Source organism: Dendrobates tinctorius, unplaced genomic scaffold (genome assembly GCF_039654945.1).
Source record: "Dendrobates tinctorius isolate UK_male_01 unplaced genomic scaffold, ASM3965494v1 ptg000183l, whole genome shotgun sequence".
Classification (NCBI taxonomy): Eukaryota; Metazoa; Chordata; class Amphibia; order Anura; family Dendrobatidae; genus Dendrobates; species Dendrobates tinctorius.
Window position 1 is genome coordinate 9,034,490 of NW_027361850.1, and position 20,511 is coordinate 9,055,000.

Sequence of the window (20,511 nt, forward strand, 5' to 3'; positions counted from 1 at the left end):
ATAATGATATCATTCAATTGTGTGTCACACAAGGATTCTCTTAGTACTTTTGCTTCCCCCTGACCCCGCACCTTTCATGCATAAATACCTTTTTTTATATCGGTTCAGATGTATGTAAACTGCCGCTGTCCGGTCCGCTGGGCGGGGCTTATTTACCTGCTTCCCCCCCCTCCCTGTCTTGCTCTACGCATTTCTTCCTGTATAGAGCAAGACAGGGGGGGGGGGGCAGTTGAATAAGCCCTGCCCATCGGACCGGACCGTGGCAGTTTACATACATCTGAACCGATATAAAAAAGGTATTTATGCATGAAAGGTGCGGGGTCAGGGGGAAGCAAAAGTACTAAGAGAATCCTTATGTGACACACAATTAAATGATATCATTATATGATATCTCAAAAAAGGGGTGACAGATTCCCTTTAAGTAGTTGAATTCCAACAAGAGTACACCTCATTCTGACACTGGAATGGAATGGCTGTCAAACATGTAGAAAAGCTGATTTTTATAAAACTGTGCAGTGGTCTCTTAATTTTTGCCAGAGCTGGCTAGAATTATAATTATAGCCAGCTCTGGCAAAAATTAAGAGAACCCTGCACAGTTTTATAAAAATCAGCTTCTCTAAATGTCTGACAACCATTCCATATATCTGCCCTGAACATAGCCTAAAGATTTTTCAGCCTCTGGATTTATTTAGATCTTGAAAATGAATTTAAATTTCAATTATTCAACATTTTAATGTATACAGTGATTACACATTGTTAACAAGGAATGATTAAATAAATACATTCTCAGTAGCATCATAGTATATGTCAATGCTATTTATTAGCCATTATTTATACAATACATCCTTCAATAGTCCGGTTTTTATAGGACATAAACAGATATGAGCAAATCTATTTATATGGATTTATTGAGAAAGACAAGTTTCTTCAGCAGCGTATCCTCTGCATACAATCAATTCATGATTTATTTATTTATGAAGGTTTATAGATGCAAAGCATTTTATGGGAAAAATTTTACTCTTATTATTTATATATTCTTAATTAACATTAAAAATTCTTAAATTTACATAAAATAGATCCAATAATCGTACCTGATTTAAGCCTAAATATAAATATTTAAGACGGCAACAATGTACAAGCATATTATATTGGAAACCCTGCAAATGTGTTACACAATCAAACTGTGCCAATAATTTTTTTCTGGACTCAATATTTATCTACATTCACAACTTCTAAAAAATGAAAGGAATCACATACCATAGAGATAGTTTTTTTTTTTTATTTACCACCACCCTAGTGGCAAAAGAATTTTGCCTTGCTGTAGCCAAAAATATGTTCCTAAAAAGAATCTGTCACCGGGTTTTTGCTACCTTATCTGAGAGCAGAAGAGGTAGCAGAGATCCTGATTCCAGTGATGTGTCACTTACTGGGCTGATAGTGATCATTTTGATAAAATCCCTCTTTTACCTGCATCAGATTTACCAGTGCTCAGAATACTGAGCCCTGTATAACCCCCACCCCCACCACTGAGTGGCACTCTTACATGTAAAGTGCACACAAAAGCTGCCAATCCGTGGTGGAGGCGGGGTTATACAGAGCTCATGAATATGGAGGCCTACATGGCAGCAGGTTTACTAGTCCTCTAAAGACAAAAATCACTTAGCAGTGGATTTATCAAAGCTACGCTAAGCAGCCCAATAAACGACACATCAGGGGCTGTCTCTACATTATGCTGCTCACAGATTACATGGCAAAACACTGATTACAGATTCCCTTTAAAGGGGCTGTATAGGCATATAAATATATGATAGGTCATAAATATCAAGTCAGTGGGGGTCCTAAAACCAGCATCCTCATGATTACCTGTCACTAGCTCTGGCGGCAGCCGTATTTAAACATTGAACTATACTGCTATTTAAGAGAATAAAAACTACTACACATTGAGCAAACCTGGACCGCACAGCTCGATTCAAAGTTTACATCCAGCCATTGCCTGAGCTGATCAGCTGATCAGTAGGGTGCGGGACCTAAGGATAAACTATCAATATTGTATGCCAAGAGCCCCCCTTAAGATGCAGTGCAATAAGGAATAATTGTCATGTACACTTATCAAGCATTTCCAGAAAATTTTTCACAGCTGCAAACAGGAAATTAAACATTGACCCATATTTGATGAAACTGTATAGATCGGCATTTCTGTATGTATTTGCATTACCAATCAAACTAATACAGATGAGATCCAAGGATACCCAGTTTATTGGACATTACTCAGGGTTTTCAAGTACATCAGCTGTAAACATCACGCCCTACAGTACAACATCTGCAACCTCAAAAATTAAATAGTGTATTAAATAGCTTTTCTTTATGAAGGTTTTATTTCTTTTTAAATCAACAATTCCTTACAAAGGAAACAAAAAGAAAAATCTGATTCACCAAATCCCTTTTAATGTTCCACAGAACCAAATTAATTTTCTATACATCCAAAGTCAATAAATTAAGGAAATTTACAGGAGCGAGACACAGGCCTTTCACAGTGACAGGCAGAACAGTGGAATATAAAGGTCCAAGACAAAAAGCATTTCTGGAGTATGGCGGGGCTGTGCACCAACTGGCTCTCCAATAGCAGAATGAGAACTGCTCCGTAGGCTTCATTCCCACCTTCATCTGAATGGCTGCAATTTCTTGCCACAAACAGGGCTGGATCCAGTGACCGGCTGAGCATTCACGCGGAGGTATTAAGACTTTTAAAGGGAGAAATGAAAAATCTGCGGCAAGTAAAGCAGCACCTTCCTTCACACTCTTACCTCTATAAACTCCAGTTTGGAGAGGCCTTCCTCTCGTGCACACAGCCCTTCCTGCTGTGCACACATGCGAGGAGGAGGGGGGCTCTCATGACGCTGTTCAGGAGGAGATGGTGGAAGGACATGGGGAGAATCATACTCCTCTGATGCCAGGTCAGGCACATCATCGGATTGAGCATCAGAACTTTCCAGGTCACTGCGGATACTCTCAGGTTGTGCTAAAGTGATGTCCCGAGTAGTCACTTGGCCCCTGCAAGCATCATCTTCTTCCCCCTCCACAAGAGGAGCACCTGCATGTAAGGATTCCTCTGTGCTGCTTTCACTCATCAGCTGGTATCGAGAAGGTTTGGCTTCTATATGAACTTGGATTTCCAGGTTATTGACTTCCCTATTAGGAAACAATAAGGAAAAACTCAAACAGGGTCAAGCATCTAAGACTGTTATATCTGGTACAATGTAAATAATAATTACATCCAAGTATCACCAAAATATCACTTTACATAAATTAAAGAAAAAAAAAAAAAAAAGAAGAAGGTCAGCCACCACTAGGTGAACGAGAACAAAAAGAAGCAAAGTTACTAGTAAAGAGCAGACATGAAATATTTTGTCTTCATTAGACCACGAGTACTTTTGGCCACTGTCTAAAAAAAAAAAAAAAGCTTAAATTGAATGTCAGACCTATTGAAATTGGTGCCTTTGACACAGTAGACCATTCACTATTACTACAGACCCTCTCATCTCTTAGCATAACAGACTAGGCCCTATCTTGGATCTCTTCATACCTAACAGACCGGACATTCAGTGTCTACACTCGCACACCACCTCCTCGTCTCACCCCCTGTCTGTCGGTGTCCCGCAAGCTTCAGTCCTAGGGGCCCTGCTCTTCTCCATTTACACCTTCGGTCAGGGACAGCTCATAGAATCTCACGGCTTCCAGTACCACCTCTATGCTGACGACACACAGATTTACACGTCTGGACCCGATATCATCTCCCTACTAACCAGAATGCCACAGTGCCTGTCCACTATCCCATTCACTCTCCGAAGTCCCACAAGCTCACTGCCTCAGGGTAATCATTGACCCTGATCTCTCCTTCACACCATATATCCGAACCCTTTCCACTTTCTGCCGACTTCAAAGCAAAAATATTTCCTGGATCCGTACATTCCTCAACCAAGAATCAGCAAAAACCCTAGTCCATGCCCTCATTATCTCCTGCCTTGACTACTGCAACCTCCTACTTTGTGGCCTCCCTTCTAACACTCTTGTACCCCTCCAATCCATTTTAAACTCTGTTGCCCAACTAATCCACCTGTCTCCCAGCTATTCCCCAGCACTGGCTCCCCATTACCCATGACTAGTTCAAAATCGTAACCATGACATACAAGCCATCCACAACCTGTCTCCTGGTACTTACATGCACGCGACCGCCAATCCTCACAGGATCACCTACCTCTTCACACAATCGTATACAAGATTCCTCCCGAGCATCACCCCTACTCTGGAAGTCTCTACCACAGGATATCAGACTCTTGCCTACCATGGAAACCTTCAAAAGGAACCTGAATATCTACCTCTTTCGACAAGCCTACAACCTGCAGTAACCACGGTTCCACCAAACCACTGCACGACCAACTCTACCCTCACCCAACCGTTGTTGACTGTGAGCCCTTGCAGGCAGGGTCCTCCGCTCCTTCTGTACCAGTCGTTACTTGTATTGTTTACAATTACTGTACTTTTTTTTTTTATTATATATACCCCTCCTCACATATAAAGTGCCATGGAATAAATGGCGCTATAACACAATACTTACTCTGTAAATCCATCAAAATGGCTGGATAATCTTTTATGAAGGTTTTCTCAATCTCCTCCCACCTATCCCAATTAGCAATGCCTCAGTGTCCCTGTTGTGATCTCACACTGCTTGGTACAAACTGCAGCTATCAATCAGGATGAGATGAGTGTAAATACACTTGGACTTGAGATATTTCATTTTATAGCTGCTCTCATAAAATGCTAATTTTAATACCTGAACAAACCTTTTAGGTAGAGTCTCAATATTATTTAGAACCAACGAAAAGCATAGACCCGTAAAAATTAAATTTTATAATCTAAAAGTCCACTTTATACTTAAAAATGGTTTTATGCACAAATATGGGTCAACAGGAAAAAGGGCTGTAATCAGTTTGTGTGCAAAAACTAAATGTGAAAAAAGGGCTAATTTCTTCCTGGAAGAGCCCTAAAAAGTCATCTTACCTGTCATTGGAGGTTGGCACCTTGGTTGTAGATGTGATGGTGACCCCGCACAACGTCGGTAGCCCTGAAGGCCCCAATGCACCCTAAAGCAAGTCCATGAGGTCTACGTAATAATGTATGTGGTCTTTATTATGAAATCTGGAGACAGATACACTTTAAAATGCCAAAGCTACTTTCAAGTAGCAATAGACTGTTACAATTTGATAATGTAGTGCAAGCATGATCAATCTAGAGTCAGGGCTAGAAGAGGGATTTATGCAGCTGCTATGGTTACGGATTGCTTGAACAGATACAGTGTTACAAACCAAGTGTGAAAATAGCATCAGGTCAGGAAAGGCTTTCAGCTTCAATGCAATATTGCAGTTTAATTTTTCCAATATTCCATATGTGCATAAGGTAGTGATTTTCTATGGCAGTAATGTAGTTCCAATTTTCTAAAGTTATCATTCTTAGCAATTCAGGGTGTAACTTAATTTTTTTTAACAGTTATATTTTATTACTTGGCACTTGTACACATAAGTTTGAATGTGCTGGCCATTTTTTTTTTTATCTAGTGTGAAAATAGCATCAGATCAGGAAAGATTTTCAGCTCCGATGCAAAAAAGTGTGCATCTTCTACATTGCTACAGTGCAATATCATGGATGCTAAAATATAAGGTAATAGAATAACTCTACAACATGACAGCGGTGACCTGACCTTATGTTTGTGTCTACATTTTCATCAGTGTTGATGGGACAAAACTTATATAAAATTCTCTAAATAGTAAAGAGTATACAGACTATAATAATTTGTTCTGTATAATAGATTTAGTTTTTATTTTTTTAACAACTGGATATAGTTTCCAACCCATCCTCGGGATTAGGTAAAGCAGGGGTACACAAGCTTCCCTAATCAGAGGACCACATTGTCATACTAAACCGTAATTCCTTCTGACATATTTGCCATGTCATAAATCATTCCTTGTAAGGTTGTTCTACATATAAGAGGCGTCACACTTGCGAGTGCAATGCGAGAAACTTGCGCGAGCCTCTCGCCTCAATACCCGGCACTCGGACCGGAGTGTGCGGCTGCATGTCTTTCTATGTAGCGGAACGCTCCGGTCCGCCCGAACCGCCGGCGGCAGTGCCGGGTATTGATGCACGAGTTTCTCGCATTGCACTCGCAAGTGTGACCATGGCCGTACTAGAAGTTCAGTTTTTTTTTTATATGAAATAAAAATGCATTATAACCTAGGTGCATTATTACGTCAAACAATCTTATAAATTACTTGGAAACTTTGTAACCTGCTAACTGGGAGGCTCAGGGGAATTAGAGATCCCTGCTGCTGTGTGCCATTCTAACAAAATTGCCGACTGTAAATGGAACGATTCCGATAACAATTACCTAATAAATCTTTATTAACAGATCCAATACACCTCGGCTTACATTAGGTTTGCACAGATTGCGGTCCCTAGATAGTTCACTAATACTGGGAAGGTTTTTCTGTACTGGGAACATTGTTTTCCATAATACATCCTCACCTATATTCTTATCATAATTACATAATATGCATATAGTGACACCTGATGTTTTTCACAAAAAAATAAAAAGGATCCATTAGCCACTCAAAAGTAACCAGGCTTTGTTCCTATTTTATTGCTGCTCCCCCCGATTATTCCATTACAATTTTTTATCTAATTATATAAACATACACTTTTATTTGCTATATGGTTCCAGTGACATGGGTCTTTTTATTAGCCAAGGATGTGTCACTCACTGTGTAACAATGCTGAACAGCCTACGGGCTCATTCACATGTCCAATTCTCACGAACGAGTACTATACGTTTTTCACGGATAGCAGTTGTACATGTGATAGTCTACTGGGCAATTCAAATGGCCAATTTCGTAGACCGAGAGAAGTCTTTGGAAAATCCTGGAGGTATGACCGATTTTCATCAGAGGGGAGGAAAAACAAAACAGACCACACTCACTCGACATCAGAGCACTGTCTGATTTTAATAGACTCAGAAGGGAGAAGATGGAGAAACGGATTTTTATTTCTCCATGTACGAGACAAATAGAGGACACTCAGACCAGAATAATGGATTTTTCTCGTATGTGGAAAATTGGACATGTGTATGGGTCTACAAAACACACAGTCGCAGATGAACTTTTGAGCCATGGCCTCTTGGTAAACACCATAAAAATTTGCACTAAATGAAAAAGCCCCTTTCTCTGAAACCTTTATAAAAAACAAAAAGCACATAATGAAAATGGCAGCAAGAATAAAATAGGAACTAAAACAGGACACATTTTCACCATGTCCTCGTTAAGCAGGTCAGAGATTTTCAATAGCTTTCACCCCTTCCGTACTGTCAGCCAGCATGGTGGCAACTTAATGGGTTTGGCAATCATGTCCTTACTCAGCCAGAGGGGGAAGAGTCACTGCATAAAATAGATCACATCCATGTACATTACAGTCTATCAAATTCAATAGAGAATGTGCAATGGTTTATTTACCCTGCAGAAAAACAGCACTTATTCCCAAGTATAGTGGCAGCCAAGTCTCCTACATCAGATTATCATTGGGAATTGTAATATCTTGGGTTTTGTGAGAACACTGTAGTACTATATTGGGCAACACTAAGCCATTCGTCACATGAACACAATTAGCCTAGCTATTAGGGCCGACCTGTGACCAGGGAACCTGGTGCTTAGGGGTCTATCTACTGTATTGTTTAAGTAATCACCTATGAAATAAGTCACCTCCTCAAAATAACCTCCTAATATCACTTAATTACCAATTCAATGGTGTGTCAGTGTATTAAAATACTTACAGTGCATCATCTTTTGTTTCCATTGCTGCTCCGGTCCCATGTGATTGCTCTCTGCAGCTAACATAATGTGGTGCTGATTTCCAAATTAAAGTGAATCTGTCAGCAGGTTTTTGCTACATCATCTGAGAGCAGCAAAAAGTAGGTCAAGAGAAGCTGAATCTAATGATGTATCACTTAGATTACCGAATGCAGCCGTTATCACACAATCAGAGCTTTTACAGTTAGAATGAAGCAGAGCTGAGAAAGCCAACTCCGCCCACACCAGGCTCTCTGTGTACAAAGTCCATAGACAGTACAGGTATGTTCACACGGGCAGTAAATGCTGCGGGTTGAACGCCATGTACATCCGCAGCGGCCAGATGTTACAGCATACTGGATGGGATTTCAAGAAATCCAATGTCCACTATGTGTGCTCCAACACCCGTGGCTTCCCTGCGGAGACGGACATGCGGCGTGTGTTTCCAGACCGCAGCATGCCTGTCTGTCTATTCATCTTGCGGAGACGCGCGTCTCCGCAAGATAAATTTCACCCTCCAATGTATTAGACGCGATGATTCTGCACAGTTCAATGAACACATGCGGAATCACCTGCAGTCAAAATCTTGCAGCGCTTTGGACGCAGAGGACAGGGGCTGCTTTAAAAGCCCTGCTGGTTACTGACCGTGTGGACATAGCCTGAGGTGCTTAGCTGCTGGACTAGCAATGTTAATCTCTTAGCGCTAAATCCTTCAGTTTACTACAGCAGCACTTTGACAAGTGACTCATCCTTGAATTCTGTGTTTCAGGCTCTAGCTGTCTTCAGATAACATAGCAAAAACCGGCTGACAGATTCCCTTTAAGTCTAGGAGACTCAGAATGAGGCTCAATAGACTTGCAGTGAGAAACACATCCAGCCCATACATAAATCTCTGCGTGAGACAGATAACCTGTCTTCAGGTCACGTGGGCCAGAAGGGGACCAGAGCAGCACAGGAACCTGTGGAAGACGATAGGTAAGGATTTTAATATACTTACACACCATTACATATATTAAATAGGACAAATCGTTGAATAAAATAAACTTGATGAGACTACTTCTTTAAGTCTCTGTGCCAGGGTCTTATGACAACACTACGCTGACCTACCAACCTTTCTATACACTGAGTGCAATGAATACATAGCTTGTTCCTTTCATGGGACTGGCCATTTTATCTACACATCTGAATCCAAGTAAGTGGCATTATATATAGGGCAAGAAAAGAAAAGAAGCAAACAATTTCTGAAAAACCAAGACTTACCTTTCCTGTGGGTTGTATGAACTTATGATTGAGCCAGCCATTGCCCTTGTGCTGGCACTATCACTTGCGGCTCCAAGGCTGACAGAATCTTTTTGGCAAGTATCTTTCTGCACATCTGCCTGAACTTCTAGCCTGCAGTAACAGTAATAGTAATTAAAAGGGAGCAACAACAAACCTGTTATGGTTACACTTAAGGTGGACAAATTAAAAATGTAGGCAAATCAAACCGGGAGTGTTCCTTTAACTTCTTTTATACAAATGGAAGTAACTGTATGGACTGTTTTGGGGTGGAAGGGGCTCAGCTGTCTCCACACACAAGTCAGATACCAGAAAAAGATGCTAACTGTAGCTAACAGCTGTGGATGAAGCAGAGTTCTGGCCGCAGCTGTGACGTAACTTAAGGAGATTGACAGTGGCATTTAAATGGCTAAAAATGCATGAATGACAACTGGGGGCCTACTGAAGCCTCCATTACTGCCACCTTCTGATTTGAGCAGTAAAAGGAGACTAAGATTTTCCACTATATACTGCACTACGTAAAAGTAAACACTAACCCTTTTCCATCGTTGGGCATATATTTACGCCGATGTCAGACTCCCTCCCATTGATGTGGACTCCGGCGGTGAGCCCACATTTTTCCCATTTTATACTATTACGCACAGAATAGCTGCGGGTGCAATCGCGATCCGCCCGCGGCTATTAACCCATTAAACGCTGCTGTCAAACGCTGATAGCATCATAACTCGCGCTTCTGGCCATCGGGCCGGAAACCCACCCACCGGTGACCCCGTCACATGATTGCAGGTCAACGGTGGGTTGGCATGACAACCAGAGGTCTCCTGGAGACCTCTACGGTTATCAGTGCTTGCTTGCTTGCTGTGAGCGCCACCCGGTGGTCAGAGCTCATACTACTACATAGAGGCGATCTGATTACTGTATATACTAGAGTATAAGCCGACCCGAGTATAAGCCGAGGCCCCTAATTTTGCCACAAAAAACTGGGAAAACTTATTGACTCGAGTATAAGCCTAGGGTGGGAAATGCAGCAGCTACTGGTAAATTTCAAAAATAAAAATAGATACCAATAAAGGTAAAATTAACTGAGACATCAGTAGGTTAAATGTTTTCGAATATCCATATTTAATCAGGAGCCCCATAACATGCTCCATACAAAAATATGCCCCATATAATGCTGCACGCACAGAAGTTAATGGCCCCATAAAATGCTCCATAGAAAAATATGCCCCATATAACGCTGCACAAAGGTTAATGATGGCCCAATAAGATGCTCCATATTAAAATATGCCCCATATAACGCTGCACAAAGGTTAATGATGGCCCAATAAGATGCTCCATATTAAAATATGCCCCATATAATGCTGCACAAAGGTTAATGATGGCCCAATAAGATGCTCCATATTAAAATATGCCCCATATAATGCTGCACAAAGGTTAATGATGGCCCAATAAGATGCTCCATATTAAAATATGCCCCATATAATGCTGCTGCTATTAAAAAAAAAAAAAAAAAAAAAAAAAAAAAAAAAAAAAAAAAAAAAAAAAAAAAACTTCGACTCTTTCATGCCGCCAGAATTACATTTTTTTGGTCGCCGCGACATTGCAGAATTCAAGAACGGACGATCAAAGGATAGTATCTGAACCAAATAATAAGCCCTCACCCAACCTGAGATTGCGAAAAATGGAGATGCTACAGGTATCGGAAAATGGCGCAATTTTTTTTTTTTTTTTTTTTTTTAACAAAGTTTGGAATTTTTTTCACCACTTAAAAAAAAAAAAAAAAAAAGAACCTAGACATGCTTGGTATCTATGAACTCATAATTAGAGATGAGCAAATTTGTTCGGTTTTTGTCCTCGAATCGGATTTTGACATATTCGAACACTATTCGTGCCGAATGTATGTTTGATGATCGGTTCCAAACATATTCGGTAATTTCTACTCCCTTTGACTCTAATGAAGTTCGGCTGTGTTCGACGACTATGGCAAAAATAATATTTGATGCCGATTGTATTCGGAACCGAATCCAAACAATTTCGCTCATCTCTTCTTGTAATGACCTGGAGAATCATAATGTCAGGTCAGTTTTAGCATTTAGTGAACCTAGTAAAAAAGCCAAACAAAAAACAAGTGTAGGATTGCGCTTTTTTATTTTCCCAATTTCACCGTACTTGGGATTTTTTTTCCCCCGTTTTCTAGTACACAAGGTAAAACCAATGGTATCGTTCAAAACTAAAACTCGTCCAGCAAAAAACAAGCCCTCACACGGCCATATCGACGGAAAAGTTAACAAAAAAATAAAGTTATGGCTCTGAGAAGGGGAGCAAAAAAATGAAAACGCAAAACAGAATACACCTCCGGTCATGAAGGGGTTAAAAGTCCCAGAAAATGGTGACAAACCCCCCAAATATTTTAATAATTTTTTTTATTTAACATGTAGATAAAATGTACAAAAAAAAGCATGCATGTTTGTCATCGTCGTAATCGTACTGACCTGTATAATCACGTTATTAGGTCAATTTTACCATAGAATGAAAGTTGTAAAAATAAAATGCAAAAATCTATGAAGGGATTGCCTATTTTCACCCAAACTTTGCCTCACGTGGAATCTTTTTACCCACCCGTAATTAAAAGCAAAATAAAAAAAATAAAAATCATAATATATACCGTATTTTTCGCTTTATAAGACGCACCTGATTATAAGACGCACCCCCAAATGTGGTGAAGGAATAGAGAATTTTTTAATAAATGGGGTCCGTCTTATAATGCCAGTGTCCGTCTAACAAATCATATAGGGTATATGTCCCTCATAGCCCCCCCACCCTAAAATTAGCCCCCTTAATCTGGATATGGCCACCTTATATTGAATATAGCCCCCTTGTGCGGGCACACGGGCCCCCTGTGGCTGGCACACATCACCCTGTGGCTGGCACACTGGCCCCTGTGGCTGGCACACATCACCCTGTGGCTGGCACACTGGCCCCCCTGTGGCTGGCACACTGGCCCCCCTGTGGCTGGCACACTGGCCCCCCTGTGGCTGGCACACTGGCCCCCCTGTGGCTGGCACACATCACCCTGTGGCTGGCACACATCACCCTGTGGCTGGCACACATCACCCTGTGGCTGGCACACGGCCCCCAGTGGCTGGCACACATCACCCTGTGGCTGGCACACTGGCCCCCCTGTGGCTGGCACACTGGCCCCCCTGTGGCTGGCACACATCACCCTGTGGCTGGCACACTGGCCCCCCTGTGGCTGGCACACTGACCCCCCTGTGGCTGGCACACATCACCCTGTGGCTGGCACACTGGCCCCCTGTGGCTGGCACACTGGCCCCCTGTGGCTGGCACACTGGCCCCCTGTGGCTGGCACACTGGCCCCCCTGTGGCTGGCACACATCACCCTGTGGCTGGCACACGGCCCCCAGTGGCTGGCACACATCACCCTGTGGCTGGCACACTGGCCCCCCCCTGTGGCTGGCACACATCACCCTGTGGCTGGCACACTGGCCCCCCCCTGTGGCTGGCACACATCACCCTGTGGCTGGCACACTGGCCCCCCTGTGGCTGGCACACTGGCCCCCCTGTGGCTGGCACACTGGCCCCCCTGTGGCTGGCACACTGGCCCCCCTGTGGCTGGCACACATCACCCTGTGGCTGGCACACTGGCCCCTGTGGCTGGCACACTGGCCCCTGTGGCTGGCACACATCACCCTGTGGCTGGCACACTGGCCCCCCTGTGGCTGGCACACTGGCCCCCCTGTGGCTGGCACACTGGCCCCCCTGTGGCTGGCACACTGGCCCCCCTGTGGCTGGCACACTGGCCCCCCTGTGGCTGGCACACTGGCCCCCCTGTGGCTGGCACACATCACCCTGTGTTAGATATCGCCTCCATGCTGCTGCTTTTATTAAAATAAACTCTTTCCTTACCTTATCAGCGCTGTCCCTCCTCGTGTCTCCCTCAGTGTGGTTGAGCTCCTCCTCCACTTCCTGGTTCTCAGAGCCGGTCATGTGATCAGCACAGCAGAGTGCTGATGACAGCAGCAGCAGAGACACCGGGAGATCAGCGCTGGAGGAGGTAAGGAAAGAGTTTTTTATTTTACTATGGGCAGCAGCATGGGGGCGATATCTAACACAGGGGATCATGTGCGATCAAAGGAGGGCGCAGGCAGCTATAATATGCACCGCTCCCCCAGCCAGTCACCGTGGTGCGGTTTCAGCACCATGGTGATGGACAGCGGCAGTGCATATTATATGAGCGGGAGCAGGAGATCAAAGGCTCCCTTCGGCAGCTTTTACCAGCTCACAGCACCGCTCCAAAGCTGCCCCCACCTCCCCTGGACCCTGCAGTACATATATATATATATATACACCCCCTCCCCCGTATATTCGGATTATAAGACGCACCCCCTACTTTCCCCCAAAATTTGGGGGAACAAAAGTGCGTCTTATAAAGCGAAAAATACGGTATATATATCTCTATCTATCTATCTATCGATATATATATATTTTAGGCATGTGTCCTGGAAAAAGTGGAGAGAAAAGGAAAAAATAAAGCAGTTATGTCCTGGAAGGGGTTAATGGCATGGGTCTAATTTAACCCCTTAACAGCCGATACGCCTTTTAACCCCTTTCTGACATCTGACGTACTATCCCGTCCATGGGGCCCGGGCCCCTATGCCCATGGACGGGATAGTACGTCATAGCGATCAGCGGCGCTCACGTGATGAGTGCCGCTGATCGCGGCCAGGTGTCAGCTGATTATCAGAGCTAACACCCAGCACTATGTGTCAGGGGCGGTCACGGACCGCCCCCGACACGTTAACCCCTGGTCACACTGTGATCAGACACGATCAGTGTACCGGGGGTTTAGGGAAGAATCGGCAGGGAGGAGGCTCCCTCCGTGCTTCCCTGAGACTCCCGCAGCAGCGCAATGCAGGTCCCCGGATCCGAAATGGCGGCGGGGACCTGCAGGGAGGCGGCTTCCTCATGCCTGCAAAGCGTCAAAATAAAAAGTAAATAAACCACCCCTTTGTTAGGGAAAAATAATGAAATAAAGAAAATATATTAAGTACCATTTTCCCATTAGGGTTAGAGTTAGGCTAAAGCGAGTTGGGCTAAAGTTAGGGATATGGTTGGGGGTTAGGGTTGGAATTCGGTTTGTGGTTATGGTTGGGATGAGGTGTGTTGGGGTAAGGTTTGTGATTAGGGTTATGGTTAGGTTTTGTGATTAGGGGTGTGGTTAGGGTTATGGATGGGATTGGGGTTAGGGTTGGAATACGAATTGGGGTGTTTCCACTGTTTAGGTACATCAGGGTGTCTCCAAACGCGACATGGCGTCACCATTGATTACAGCCAATTTTGCGTTCAAAAAGTCAAACGGTGCTCCCTCCCTTCTGAGCTCTGCTGTGCACCCAAACAGTGGTCCCCCCCCACATATGGGGCATCAGCGTACTCAGGACAAATTGGTCCACAACCTTTGAGGTCCAATTTCTCCTGTTACCCTTGTGAATATAAAAAAAAAAAAGTTTGCCATATTTCCGTTTTTTTCATAAATAAACGCAAGTCATATCAAGAAAATGTTACCACTAACATGAAGTACAATATGTCACGATAATACAGTCTCAGAATCAGTGTAATCCGTTAAAGCAGTCCAGAGTTATTACCTCATAAAGTGACAGTGGTCAGAAATGTAAAAATTGGCCTGGTCATTAAGCTGTAAATTGGCTGTCATTAAGGGGTTAACAAGAATGCATCAGGAAAAACTGTTCTTGTTCATCTCTTAACTGCTCTGGGAAAACAAATGCAATGTGATTGGTTGATAACTGCAAAAAAGGCTAGCCATCCAATTCCACAGTTTTGCTAAAGGAGGCATCAAACATTTTACATAGTTCTTTCCTAAAATATTAATTAAGAAGTACCTGCAGTACTTGGCTCTTCCTCCACTCAGCATGCCACCAGTTAACGTCCCTCCAGTTAAAGTACCCCCAGAGAGGGCAGCGAAGCTAGCAGTTTCACTGTAGTTTCCTTGTAGAACACTAAGGCCATCTGTGGGGCTTCCACTGGTGCTCAGGACGCTAGTAAGGCCCTCCATACTGCTTTCCCCAATACTTGGGTTTTTCAGTGCCCGCCAAGCATCTGCCACTAAAAATATAAAATAAGCATCAGCAACAGCACACATATATTAAACAGGCCCAACGATTCTGTTTACAGGCCATAATACAGACGTCCCAGTTTATTAAAGTGCACATCTCATAAGTGCAATGCCAAGATACCTGTGATTGGTCCATCTTCTTCAAAGTCAATTTTGACCCCTTTGCCATTAGCGGTGCTAACTCCACATCCTCCACCGCGGCATAATGAAACTGGCACTACTCCATACACATAAGCTAGCATGATGGGAACACCAATCCCTAAAGATATACAGAACAGGGACATAAGTCAGAACCAAAATAATACACGGCTGAAATTTTTCTTTTCCTGCTCAGTTAAACTTACCAACACTAACTGCAGCCACCACTGGAGATGCAATTACAGACAAGATAACTCCTCCAGTCACAGCCAAATTTTTCTTGTGTTTAGAGGTTTTTTTGTTCTCAAAGCGGCCATGAATCTGTAGAGAAGTCACAAGTAAAAAGGTTAGATAAGCAAGTCTCCTTCTGTGGATGTGATTACTACTACTACTACTACTACTACTACTACAAATTACCATAAATGGGAAGAAAAAAAAAAAAAAAAAAAAAAAAGACAAATGTGATTGCTGCAAAGACCTATTTATTTCAGACATTCATTAAAAGGGTTATTCCTAGAAGTGAGTTTTCTTCATCCATACTCTGTCGGAGAAAGCAGAGTAAAGTGTGCAGCCATTTCTGTCAGTCCGATAGACAATGAAAGGAACAGAACAAAGATGGAACATGAGCACCTCTGCCCATTTATGATAGGAGTCTGAAGAGCATGAGTTTCATTATCCAAAGTCTCATTCTCAAAATTGGTCCCAGCTGTCGATCTCACTGATCAGGAAGATGGATGAGGGATTACTGTCAATTTAGGATTTTTACAATCCTGTAACGTGAAAGCATATCATAGCAATAACTATTGAAAGCAATCAGAATCATTTTAAAACAGGAGAAAACCATGTATTTAGTGTATTGCTGTCATCCAGATAAGCGCACCTGCTGATAGAAACCTTATTAAAGTACAGGCAGCACGCGATTAGTCCAATAGCAGATGAGAGCTCCTTCAGATATACATGGCTTTATAGGCCCCTTTTCACTAAACAATTATTGTGAATGAGCTTATCTACGAGTGCATGTTAACTGATAAATGTGCTCACAGAACAAAGAAAACGCTTGTTTGTTGTGTGAAATGACTAGTCGTGCTTCACAAAAGAACGGCGTTCTCGGGTGTGCATATGCAGTAAAAAACAGGACTGGCACTGCCGACATCCACGGCAGCTTTTTATATTTTATGCAGCATAAACCGACCTGCAGTGTGTTTTCAATCAACATGTTATTTTCTCTTGTAAAGATGCTGAGGTTTGTTGCAGATTTACCCACAATGGAATTAGATACAGTAAATCAGTGGGTAGAAACCACATGTAATCTGCACATGACTATCAATAAAGTCTTGTCAATGTCAAATACCAGGAAGTATTAAAATCCAAGCTATATTTAATATGTGACCAAAAAAAAACAAAAACGCTGTATATCAAAACCACAATAAAAATTACATTAAAAACGCAATGAAAAAAGATGCAAGTAACTTAATTTACATAATTGATTCATTTTTGAGGTTGCAAGTTTTCTGCATCCAAGCGCTCATAACCAGCTGCATATAAAATCAGACAAGAGCAGCACTCTGACTAATGTTATTCACTGATTTAATGCTCATCTGCAATTTTTTTTCTCAGCTGAAATCTGCATAAAAAAAAAAAAAAAAATATAATAATAATAATAATAATAATAATAATAAATAATAATATAGCGCAACATGCAGCCAGTGGCTGCGTATATTGAACAAGACATCAGTGCATCTCAAATGGTGCGAGGAGGAGAGAAAAAAAAAGCTAACACACGGACCATTCGTATGGCATTCGATTCTTACAGATACATTATCATTCTGTAGCATAAACCACTGTAAATGATTGTAGAATAGCTGCAGAGAAAAAAAAACAAATGTCATACGCATGCCACGTGAGAAAAATCTCATGACACTCGTCCTACTTTTCTGGATCAACATCGGAGCGATGTTTTAGACGCAGATGAGCGAGAGCCCTAATGCTCATTGTGGGAATGCAGCTTAAGCATAAGACACTTAAAGAGAAAACTGCATTTAATGTGGAGGATATGTTCTTAGGGGACTCTTCCGCCTCACTTGAGACTGCTATTGCTGATGGGATAAGTATAATAAAGCCTGGACAGAAACCCAAACTTAGTAACAACAGGAGCAGAACTTAAATTGGAAAGGTCACCAGGTCAAAAGGGACCAGTTTTTACCCTCATTTTATCCTTGCTGTTCCATTTGAGTATTCCATTGCTTTTATGCATTTTTTTTTTTTTAAATCAGCCATACAGCTCCAGAAATATGGCACTTTTTATTTGCTGATAATTTTAAGGCTTTTACGTCGGGACATTACAAACAGGACTCTGTTGTAGGCATATCCTATAATTATCCAAAGTGTGAAAAACCAGTAGGAGCCAGCATGCTACATATTGCCAGAAAACAGGCTGTGCCATGCTCCCTTGATGAAAAAAACCTACATACAAGGAAAGCATGGCAAGAATAAATTGGCTAATCACTCAGCCAAAGGGGGGGTGTGTGTGTGTGTGTATGTATGTATATATATATATATATATATATATATATATATATATATATATATATATATATATATATATATATATATATATATATATATATATATATATCTCAAAAAAAAAACTTGATACCATTAACCCCTTCACAACTTGACATACCCATATGTCATGGCCGGGTAAGGGTTCCAGACCTTTGATGTACAGTTACATCATGGCAATCGTGTGTGATGCTTGGCTTGCGTGATAGCCGAGACCCAGCTGTTTAATCCCCTAAATGTCACGATCATTATCGATCGCAGCATTTGGGATGCTAGGAGAGACCTCCGGATCTGTCAGCGATGGTGGCCTGCTTAGACCATGAGCATAGTCTAAGAGGCTTTTGTCAGTGTAATACTGACCAATAAAATGCATTGCAGTGCATTATACCAGCGATCAGAGTAATGAAAATTAAAGTCCCATAGAGGGGGTACAGCAAAGGAAAAAAAAGAGCAAAGGACCCAATTGGTATTGCCGCATCCAGAATGAACCAACCTATAAATCGGTCACACTACTTAACCCCCTTGGTGACCATGTGAAACAATTTTAAGAAAAAAAGTTGCAAGAACTATGCTTTTTTCATCATACTGCCGAACAAAGTGTGAAATAACACGCAATTAACCCCTTTCTGCCATATGACGTACTATCCTGTCCATATGCCCTGGGACTTAATTCTCAAGGACGGGATAGTAAGTCATAGCCGATCAGCGGTGCTGACGGGGGGAGCGCCGCTGATAGCGGCCGGGTGTCAGCTGATTATCACAGCTGATACCCGGCACTATGTGCCAGGGGCGGTCATGGACCGCCCCCGGCACATTAACCCCTGGCACACTGCGATCAAACACGATCGCAGTGTCCCGGGGGCATAAGGAAGAATCGTGCAGGGAGGCAGCTCCCTGCACGCTTCCCTAAGACCCTCGGAGCAGAGCGATGTGCTCGCGCTGCACCGAGGGTCTCCTCCCTGCAGGCCCCCAGATCCAATATGGCTGCGGGGGCCTTCGGGGTCCTGGAGGCAGCTTTCTCAGTGCCTGCTGAGAGCAGGCTTGATAAAGATCTTCTCGATCGAAACGCGTTGCCTCTGCTACAGTGGCAGATCAGCAATTTTCACTCAGCAACATCCACTACTGCACCTGTTAATGAGGGGAAATTTCAAAGTGTAGTCACTTGAGGAGGAAGGACAAGTGAGGAAGAACTCTGCTCTTCTGACACTTAGGGGATCTGTATAAGGAGACGGCAAACTATTGTACGATAGATGGTTCTCAGAGTGTCAAATACCACTCTGTCCCTCCCGAGTCTCGCCGTGGGGAAAAGCAGTATTGTCCAGCCACATATGTGGCATTCCCAAGTTTAGCAGAAGTTGCGTGACATCACTAAACCGTATAAAATTCTGTGACACACCTGGTGTCAATATGATCACTGCACCCCAAGATGAATTCATTGTGAGATAAGATTTGTAAAATGGGGTCACTTATGAAGGGTTCTGCTGTTCTGGCATCTCAGGAGCTCTCAGTGGGTCATTGCACCCGCAAACCATAACGGTAAAATCTGCACTATAATATGGCGAGCCTTCCCTACCCTTCTGTACTTTCCAGTGTGCGTGAAAAGTAGTCCTCGATTACATGTAGGGTATTGGTGCACTCAGGAGAAATTGCAGAACAAATTGAAGTCTATTTTTTTTTTTTTTTACCATTAGCCTTTACAAAAAATAAGAACTTGGGGCTAAAACATTTTAGTGGTAAAAAGGTACCGTATATACTCGTGTATAAGCCGACCCGTGTAAAAGACGACCCCCCCTACTTTTGTCACAAAAAACTTGGAAAACTTATTGACTCGCATATAAGCCTAGGGTGGAAAATGCCTTAGGCCTGTTTCACACTTCCGTTTTTTCAAATCCGTCAAAATCCGTTGTTTTCCGTAAAAAAACGGATCCGCCATTTTTTGCAGGATCCGTTTTTTTTGTCCCATAGACTTCCATTACGGTTACCGCGGATCCGTCAAAAAAAACGGATCCGTTTTTTTAAAAACGGATCCGTTTGCATCAGTTTCCGTCAAAAAAACGGAAACGGATCCGTTTGGCGGACACAAAAACGGAAGTGTGAAACAGGCCTTAGCTACTGGTAAATTTCAAAAATAAAAATAGATACGAGTGTGTTTAGTGGCCCCTTGTAATGCCGCACAGCGATTAGTGGCCCCTTGTAATGCCGCACAGCGATTAGTGGCCCCTTGTAATGCCGCACAGCGATTAGTGGCCCCTTGTAATGCCGCACAGCGATTAGTGGCCCCTTGTAATGCCGCACAGCGATTAGTGGCCCCTTGTAATGCCGCACAGCGATTAGTGGCCCCTTGTAATGCCGCTGCCTCAATTAAGAAAAAAAAAAAAAAATAACTTCCCTGTTTCCCCGAAAATAGGGCGCCCCCCGAAAGTAAGGCATGCTAGGGGGAGCACTGTGCCTGCTAATATAAGGCAAGAAAATAAGGCAAACCTTGTTCTG

General features: G+C 42.8%; 1 protein-coding gene across 1 annotated transcript in view; it reads right to left on the bottom strand.

The window, feature by feature from the left end:
* Positions 1-801: 801 nt before the first annotated feature.
* Positions 802-20,511, bottom strand: part of RNF19B (ring finger protein 19B) — a 55,185-nt gene continuing 35,475 nt past the window's right edge. The window contains exons 5-9 of the mRNA XM_073552015.1: positions 15,666-15,780; positions 15,443-15,580; positions 15,089-15,311; positions 9,153-9,284; positions 802-3,189 (exon numbers count right to left, since the gene is read on the bottom strand). Of these exons, the coding sequence (XP_073408116.1) occupies positions 2,793-3,189; positions 9,153-9,284; positions 15,089-15,311; positions 15,443-15,580; positions 15,666-15,780 (1,005 nt within the window). The 3' untranslated portion in view covers positions 802-2,792. The remainder of the gene's footprint in view (positions 3,190-9,152; positions 9,285-15,088; positions 15,312-15,442; positions 15,581-15,665; positions 15,781-20,511) is intronic.